Genomic DNA, 9825 nt, shown 5'->3' with positions numbered 1-9825 from the left:
TGTCAGGAGTTTTCTTTGTTCACAAATATCAATCAGCAATTTAAAATTTGAAAGGCTTCTCAACAGAGGAATGAGCTGGTGGACCAATTGGCTTCTGAAAGGGTGAATCACAGTTTTGAAAAGGAGATTGAAGTTGTTTTGTTTAGGGGAGGGTTTGCTTTGCCTCCCACACTGGGATTATACAGTGAATCATGCTGGGAGAAAATGTTCTGAGCTTCTCCTTTTCATTTTACTGCCATCATAACTTTGCCCTCTAAATAAATTCCTTTACATAGGTAGGAGTTAAAGGTAAGGAAAGGAAAGCCAAGTATCTTAATTGTTAGATTGATTACAACAAAACAGATTTTAGAAGTTGGGGTTTGTAATGCAGCGGGAGAGCTGTTTATGATGCAGTGGAAAGAGAAAGCCGGTTCCAACAGCGACTCTGGGGAATGCACTCTCCTCTCCCCTACAGTGCTTACTTAAGCTAATGGAAGATCTTTCCTTTCAGTAGCTGCTGCACCGGGATACCAGACAAACAGCTCCCCTTGACCCCTGGCAGACAGGGCCCCTCTTCAGGACATCATTAAAAGCACATGCACTTGTTTCACACCCAGCGGCAGCCTAGGGTGGCAAGATTCAGAGCTCACACTCTGAAGCCAAGGAGAAGCCAGAGCGGTGGAAAACATCCTTGCTTTGAAAACCCAAAGATAAATTAAAGAACTACATGAGATAAGGAGCCTGAAGAATATTAGTTGGCTGGGGGGATGTGGAGAGACACAAAAAGCACAGCAGGTAAGAGCTGGGGTTGTTGCCAAGAAGGAACTGTCTCAGGTGATGCAGTGAAAGGGATCTCAGAATTGGAGGCCTGTCCCTTTGAGTCTTCTGTGCGTGCTCAAGCTTGTCTTCTTCCATCAGTTTCCAGAGGAGAGGAGGGATGTTGTCAGAGCCTACCCTATCTGTGCAACTAATCCTGTTATCAGCTTGGTTATAAATATTAATGTCCCTTGGCCCTTCTCTGATGCTGCTGCTTCAGATTTTAGGCTCTTAGGAAGCCCTTCATCAGTCTTGCCTTTACCTTGGAGAAACCGATGAGACGCAGGGCCAAGCCAAGCCGACCAGATGGCAGCCTATCCCCAGAGCTGCGTGGACGCCACCGTGCTGGACTTCGTCGCAGACCTGTCCCTAGCCTCTCCGGGGCACCCTCTCCTCTGCGACTTCGCACCGGGGGTCCCCTATGCGGACCACCAAGACCTTGTGCTCCAAGAGGGAAGAGCCAGAAGTTTACCGCGTTTTGAGGAGGAGGATCCAGAAGAGGAGGGGGAAGTAGAAGAGGGCGAAGACGAGGAGGTAGAGGAGGCCGGGAGAGGCGCCTCCCTGCTGGGTCGCCCTAAGAGGAAAAGGGTGATCACCTACGCCCAGCGCCAAGCCGCCAACATCCGCGAGAGGAAGCGAATGTTCAACCTCAACGAGGCCTTCGACCAGCTGCGGAGGAAGGTACCCACGTTTGCTTACGAGAAAAGGCTGTCCCGAATCGAGACCCTTCGCCTGGCCATCGTCTACATTTCCTTCATGACTGAGCTCTTAGAGAGCTTTGAGAAAAAGGAAACCGGCTGAGCTAGTGTGGAATGGAAGTGTCTGCCCCCTCTTCACTGGGCGCGCGGGCATGGGGTGTTTCGCGACCGGCAGTGGGTGTGGCTGAAAGGCCAGGGAGAAAGCTCCAAGACCTAACAAAAGTCTGGCCTTCTGGAGCTTGTTTTGCGATGATAAAATCCCCACAGCCCTTGAGAAGCTTGGAGGCCGTGGAGTTAATGCAGACGCGATTGCTCTGAATGGAGTCTGGGGCGGGAGCGGGCGGGGCATATTAAGGTAGTTAAGGAGTTGGGGCGGTCCTCAGCCCGCGCCCAGGAGCAGTCTATATCAAGTGGGTGGGAAGTTAATCCTCTCTGCAGTTCAGCGGTCTCTGTGAGTCTGATCTCTCCGAGTGTGTGTGTGTGTGTGTGTGTGTGTGTAAAAGAAACTTTTTTTTTTGCCTCAGAGTCGGTGCTGAGCCAAGTCAGGCAGGCACGCCGCTCCGGACTATGCTTTTTAGATAAGTCCTGGAGCAGAAACTCGCGAGAAATTGCGGGTTATGGGGTTCTCTGAGAGGCCAAGGGGTGCCAAGTCTATCGTCCGATCCTCTTAGGGTTGTCAGGAGGCAGAAAGAAGGGACTGAAAAAGGAAAAGGAGTCAAAGCGATGAAATATCTCTAACACAGAACACCATTCTGCCTTCTCTTCCTCTCCACCTTCTCCCTTACCCTCCCCCTCAGGCTCAAAACTTCAACCCAGTCCCTGTCCCTCCAGTAGCCCGACGCCCGAACCTGAGGTGACGGGGAGGAGGAGGGGACAGCCCTTTCTCACGCACTGGGAGCGCACCTAGACTCGCGGGGTATCTTAGATGCTCTGAACCTTTGCTGCCTGAGGATGCTTCCCCTGTTTCCTACCCAGGGAAAAGGACCGGGTCGTCCCAGGAGCTGCGCCACCTGAGCGCGCACGAAAAATTTTAGGGGTGCGTAGAGAAAGATAGCTTTTATTCTAGTTGCATCTAGGGACAGGGAAGAAAAAAGTCAGAAGAGGAGATGCATTCCACCGCTTTGCCAAAATGTGTATGATGGAGATGAGGTTTGAAATAGAACCATGCTGAGGATCTGCCTCCAGTTTGGCGGATCTGCCATTCCACAATTCTTCCTTTGGGGGAACCTGCTAACACCTAGACTGGGGTCCTTCAGGTAGGAGTTGGTAAGTGAGGAGGGAAACTGAAATGAATAGTGCCCACCTAACTTTAAAGTCAGTAATCCTAAAAATAAACCCTGTTGTCTCAACACTTTATTTTGCTCCTCACTTCGCACATCCTTGCACTCGGCGATTCGCCTATCATACTTTTAGAAATATGATTCATTTTATTAAGAAGTAATATATACTAATCCTTAAAAGTTTGGAAAATAAAATTTTAAAAAGAAATAAAATTTAAATCACTTCATATTACTACACATCAGTTTTATCTATTTCCTTCTAGTCTTTTTTTATACAGATATAAATTCAATGTGTTTAACACATTTGGGATAGTTTTGGAATTTATCCACTCAGCACTATAGAATGAGAACTTTCCCCTTGATGTTAAATATCATGCGAACATAATTTTGATTACTGTGTTTTATTGTCACATCCATATATTACATCTAACTCCAGTCCTTTACAGATAGCTAAGATATTTTCTTTAAAAAAAAAAAAGTAATAATGCGAGGAACATTCTTATAAATGTCTTCTCTGCCTATAATTTCCTGATATTAGGTAGCCGGAAGTGAAATTTCTGCGTCAAATGAACATTTAAGTTTGTGGCTACAAATGGCCGGATTGCCTTCCAAGTAGATCTGCCAGTTCACACTCCCTCTTACTATTATTGCAGGATCTACTTGTCTCTAAGATTCCTTCATGTAAAACTTTTCCTAGTTTTTCTATCTATAGGAACTGATAGTTCTGAAATGATTACTCTCTCAAAGATGATGTCTTACTTGACTGTATCTTTTCACCAGGATTGTTTCACCTCTGTCATAAGAACAAGATATACAAGTAAGAGAAAAAAAATGTAACCAACTAAACCAAACAACAACAAAACCAGGGAGTGTTTTGGGGTTTTTTTTGTTTTGTTTTGTTTTTAATTCTCTAGCATCTTTACTAAAAGTGAAAAATGGACAATAACCTCTATATCCATTTTATAAAATTACTTATTTTCTCTTCTTTTGCTAGACAACTTTTTGGCTGCTCAGACCACTTACCTGTATTTTAAGAAACAAATTTAAAATTACTCTTTTCAGTATGTCAAAGAAAAATAATTATTTCTCAACTTGTCATCGAACAACATTTTGCTCCCCAATATCTCATGTAGTGCTAGTGGATACATTGGTCCCTTATTTTATCCAGTTATTTATTTATTCAATTAAAATGTGTTGACATTTTACATATAATGTGAAAGGGTGCAGAATTGAAAGAGCTTGCAGAAGAAGCTCCCTTCCTTCTCCTACTCTAAGTCCTCATGAGAAGTAAACATTTTTTAAAGACTCTTCAAGTGATTTTTTCTTAAAAGATTTAACTTTAGGAATCCTTAATAGTTTCTTGAAAGAATCCATTTGGAAAATAAGAAATTTTAAAAAAATGCGTAGAAAAAGGGTCTCAAAATCAATGAGTCCTGAAGAGTAAACACAACTGTCCATCATCCTTAATCTTCATATTCTGAACCATTGTTATATTCATAGTAAGCTTACAATATCGTACAGTGAATATTTCTTCAGTATAGTAAATAATACCCCCAAAACATCTAAATAAAAAGATTTCCCATTATTATTAGAATTATGTCCACAATTCTTAAAATTATGAGAGCTCATAAATGCTTTGTTCTTTGTGATTTTTAGTATGTTTAGAAGCTACTCCAAAATGAAAAGTCTCTTAAGGCTTTTTCTTAATTATTGTACTAATAGAATAATTTGAAGCCAAATAAGTTTCAGAAATATAGAGAAGTGGATTGACTTATTCCTTATACCAAATCATCCGTAGAGATAACGCAAAATCATCTGCATTTCGAACATGAATCCATACTCCTCCATATCTTGCATTCAACTTCTCTAAGCAGCATGATAGTTTTAGTTTTCCCCATGTTAGATCCATAAATCAGTGCACTTTTTAATGTAAGTATTTTTAGTATATAACACACCCTATGTTAGAATTGTCTTATTCTTTATCTTCTAAACCAGCATTGATAAAAATATCAGTAGACACTGGTTTTCCAGTACCTCCCAGTAATTAAAAAAAAAATCCTAGCGGTATCAATTACTCCTGGAAAATTGTAATAATTGGTTTTTGAAATCTTAAAGTTATTTGGACATTTGGAATGTAAATACCATTTTAGATGTTGCTTGGAGGCGATTTATTTATATACTCTTTACTGACTGAAAACTGCCTTTTGGTCTCAAACTAAGTTCCCCATAACTATCAGGTTACTATTAGTATTCAGACATATAAACCAAAAAAAAAAAAAAAGATCTAAGTGAAATCATATTTGAAAGACATAATCAGGCTTTCCAAGGAAAGTAAAAATAATCAAAAGCCTTTGCCATCAACAGGCAGCCATTCAGACTGATCATCTTTTACAGCTGTCCAATGTGAAAGCAGATTTTGGCACTGGAAACTGAACCAAATATTGTGCTAGTATGCATATTTCCTGCATGAACTTACAATTAAGACCATAGAATTGGTGTTTATTATTGCATTTGTCAGCATTTCCATTATAAAAACACTATTGTGGAAGGTTTATAACAGCTACAGAAATTCTGAGATGAAACTTGATAAGCACAGTTTAGCATAACTTTTTTTTGAATTACAAATCCTCAAAGAAAATTTCAAAGTTAATGAAAACACTTAGGCCCACTTCACATGTGAGGTTCCCAAATGTACAAGAACAGTGCTGTAACCCCTGAGCTACAGAGGATGTACCTACAACTTTTAAACACTATATTTTGTATTAAATGTAACATCTATTTAATACAAAATATAAATTAGATTATTTTTGTTTAGATTTATTTTTGTCAAAAATAGCTGGCAGATTAATATTGAACTTTAAGTACTAAATCCTTTTATTGGGTGATATTACTTGATTAAATTATAGTTTAAATGTGTTAGAAAAGTGTTGACATTTTGGTATATACCTATGTCTTGGCACAAGTTCACTCAAAGGTTTCTGAACTTTGCCAACATCTTGGATGAAGTTAGACCCAGTTTCTGGTCAGTGCCCTCTCTTCCTGTGAATGCTGAACTAAAAAAGGCTACAAAACAAGAGTCAGCAGTTCTGACCATTTTGTTTTGACTTTGGGGTTTCTTTGAATCCAAAGCTCAAAACCAAACCTGGCGAAGGAGGAGAGGGAAAGGAAAGAAGCAATGCAAACTGACAGGAATAAAATGCCAGAAAGATGGAAAATTTTCTTTATTTCTCTATAAACCAAAGCCTATAAATTTCCACAACTTTTTCTATGATAGCAAATTTTATTTATGTGCCTAAAACACATTTGATAAAGAAGTATAAGGGAATGCAAAGAATGTATTTTAAAATACTCTTTATGGCTAATATTGGGTAGAATTCCACTCAATTTTGCAGAAGACAAAAGAACTTTTAATATTCAGTGAAGTCAAGAGTTTGGCAAATATGCTGGAAATTATCCTAATAAAATGTAACAATTATGATAATAAAATGGTTACTGCATTATTGTTTTCAAAGCACCCTTCCCATACTTTCTCTCATTTGACAAGTGAAAGGATTTCAACAAGATCTAGAGGCTCCCAATTAAATTGAGTCAATCAGTGTACCATCGTAAAAACTCATTCATTCATTGAAATCAGCATGATACTGAGATTCCTAAAAAGGACCAATGATCACATATAAGCAGCATATTTCTTTAAAAGATATTGCCTTCAAAGATCAAAAGCACCTTAACACACTCCAGGATGATAAAGTATTCAAAAAGGTTGGTACAGTCTGGCTCCCTCAAAGACCAAATTTTACAACCTCCTATTTAGGGCTCTGTGAAGGAGATTTCCACCTGCAGCCAGAAAATGTAGATGACCTCAAAGCAGCTGTTATGGACAGCTTTTTATGATTTCCAGTCTTCAAAAGGGAAGAAAATATCTATGAGACTATGGAAATGGATCAAACAGCTGGTGATTAATAGCAAATAACAATATCATATAAACATACATGAATGATCAATGTTATTATACAGTTATTTTACTGAAGATAACTTTGTAACTTCAAAACTTCACAATTTTATTTTTGTTACTGGTCAGATCTTGAACTGATTGACTATATTTAGTCCTAGAATTTTGCGAAATGCTGCCTATTTTTAATCTCATAGTTTAGTGAAATGTTGGAGAAACCAGAAGTGGTCTAAAGAATAACAACAAAATAATTGGATTATTAGGTCTGGATGAAGTAATAATGCCTATAATAATAAGTAATGTCTATAATTATCTACTGTATTGCTTATTTACATAATAGCACATGTTGATAACTATTAAAGTTCTCAAAATAGTTTTAGGGTATAGACACTATTATTATCTTCTTAGTGATGAAGACATTTTGGAATAAAGTAGGTAAATAACTTCCTCAAACTTATCAGTTAAAAAATAGTGAAGCCAAGATTTATGCCCTGTCAAGTATTTCAGAGACCAAATTCTCAGGGTCTAAGGTTATTTATGAATGATTGTGCGATTGTTATATATAAGTAGAAATAATGTGGTAAAAATGAGTAACTACTTTTTATCTTTACTGATGATCAGAAATGTAGGCATAGGATATAGTCTCTGCAAGAGAACTGGGAAGGTGGACTATTGGTGAAAGTTTTTGAAGAGGCCCTGAATGAATCTTCCATGGGTCTTCTAAAACCACAGATTTCCTCAGGTAGTTTCAGTGCAGTCCTTTCAGAAGAGAAAAATCTCTTGATGAATGTAATAGTTATAAACACAAGCTTTGAAATTTGACAGAGGTGGGTTTGAATCCCAAGTACATGGCATAGTGCTGTGAAAGCTAGTAAACTTAACTAGCCTTGTTGACCCTCAATTTCTTCATCTTTAAAATAAAGATAATCATGGACTTGGAGAATAGACTTGTTGCCAAGGGGGAGGGGGGGTGGATTGGGAGCTTGGGGTTAATAGATGCAGACTGTTGTCTTTGGAATGGATTATCAATGAGATCGTGCTGTGTAGCACTAGGAACGATGTCTAGTCACTTATGATGGAACATGATAATGTGAGAAAAAAGAATGTAAACATGTATGTGTAACTGGGTCACCATGCTGTACAGTAGACAAATGACAGAACACTGTAAACCAGCTATAATGGAAAAAAGTAAAAATCATTATATAAATAAATAAATAAATTCTATGAGCTCAGTTTCCTCAACCAGGAAACGAGGATACTGGCATTTACCTAATAAAAAAATAATAAATAATAAAATAAAGGTAAAATTCATTTCATAGGGCTCATATTAGAATTGACTGAAATATGTGTACAGAGTAAGTGGTACAGAGTGAACACTCAGTAAATGGTAACTGCTACTAAAATACACATCATCATCACTATAATTATTATTGTATCCCTTCCAGTTCTATGGCAATGAAAACTCAATAAATAAGGCACCAGCTTTACCAGTGGTAATATGTGAAAGCACAAAATATATAAGGAGCAGGAATCATTATATAATGCTTTAAAATAAACTAAAAAATCAAATGGATTTTTTTAATCCTCCCAAATTTCTTGTTCCTGGATTATCTGAGTGCCATCACTTAATCCTCGTCTAGGCATCCTTCTAAATGGGAGCAATACACCCTGAACAGACAGACACAGAAATCAAAAGTCCCTAATTTAATATCCTACTGCAGTAGAATACATATTAAAAACGAAGAGTAGACAAGTGATCTAAATTCATTCAGAGGAGTTCTATTTTGTCAGCAGCTCAGATATTACATTAAATATATGCTTTCCAAATTAGTGTGGATTTATTCATATCAGATAATTTCTGATGTAATAGTTCTGTATCTTAATTGCAGTGGTGGTTGCACTAGTAAACATATGTGATAGAACAACATAGAACTATATCATTTCATACCAATGTCGGTTTCCCGGTTTTGATGTAATGTGATTATATAAGATCTAACTAGTGGAGGAAACTGAGTGAAAGGTATACAGATCCTCTCTGCACTATCTTTGTAATGGCTTGTGAGTAAATATCTCAAATAGTGAAAAAAATTAGATAACTAATTCAACACTCCTTCAAACCTATGAAGCACCTTGTAAGTGTAAATTATTAATGTTAGGCAGACATTCACATATACTTGATTCATATCATGTTCTACAATTTTTCTTAAAATGTTTCATGAAGTGAAACCAGGTTTGTTCATGGTATTATGTGAGTCCTGGAATAAAAATCGGTACTGTACTCCTAAAGTTCATAGGCAAGAACTGAATATCTGATTCTATGTCCTTTGGACCATGTTGACATCCTTGGCCAGATTATACTCTTAAGTATGGATCTGTAGTAATGAGGAACTTCACATCCTAACTGTGCTACTTGCTCAATTAGATAACTCACTGAAAATTCCTGGGCTTCAGTACTTACCTTGATATACAAAGTGGAAATTACTAATGAAGAGTTCTTAATAGAAACATAAGAGATTGTGTAAAATGAATTACAGCATTTAGACACTGTTGTAGTTTGTTGTTGTTTATGCCCTTTCAATGTTGAATTGCTTACAGAGCAAAATGACAATTCAGCCTTTTAGAAGGACTCACGAAAACATATATAAAAACAATATTAGTTATCCTCCGCCTCCTAAACTGAATCATAATATTTTAGATGGCATGGCATTTTGTTCCCAATTTGAGTTTCTACCTTAATAAAGTGTTTTTACTTAGTATTTTTTAAAATGTAAAAATTTAAGGGTAAAGCCTCTTATCCATGACATATGTAATCATAATCTTTGATCTACCAGGAAGGTCACTGTAGACCCTATATTCCTAAAATAATCTCTAAAATTTGCATTAAAAGCTTTCATATGAAAAAGCAATAACTCAATTGGTAAATCCTCTGGTATTTATTTTTGAGCAAATTCATCTTGAAAGCTGTTGTATTGATGAAAGTAATTGAGAGGTAGGACTGTCTAAATTACTAAGCACTTATGTATGCCTTATGTCAGTTGATGTGGAATCTGAAAATCTGGGACTCAGCCTAGTCAGCCGGGTACAAGATGAGATGGCTATGTTT

At 37.6% G+C, this 9825-nt stretch overlaps 1 protein-coding gene across 1 annotated transcript; it reads left to right on the top strand.

Annotated features, from left to right (window-relative positions):
* FERD3L (Fer3 like bHLH transcription factor) lies at positions 258-7126 on the top strand. Its single transcript, XM_021063411.1, has one exon. It carries the CDS (start codon positions 1102-1104, stop codon positions 1594-1596), a length of 495 nt encoding a protein of 164 aa, XP_020919070.1. The 5' UTR covers positions 258-1101; the 3' UTR covers positions 1597-7126.

This window comes from Sus scrofa, chromosome 9, assembly GCF_000003025.6.
Source record: "Sus scrofa isolate TJ Tabasco breed Duroc chromosome 9, Sscrofa11.1, whole genome shotgun sequence".
In the NCBI taxonomy this organism is placed as follows: domain Eukaryota; kingdom Metazoa; phylum Chordata; class Mammalia; order Artiodactyla; family Suidae; genus Sus; species Sus scrofa.
The sequence above is the reverse complement of the archived record's forward strand: the minus strand, read 5'-3'. Positions and strand labels throughout refer to the sequence as shown.

Bases quoted from the DNA above. Each gene is read 5' to 3' on its own strand.
- FERD3L (XM_021063411.1), top strand. From the start codon at position 1,102: ATGGCAGCCTATCCCCAGAGCTGCGTGGACGCCACCGTGCTGGACTTC.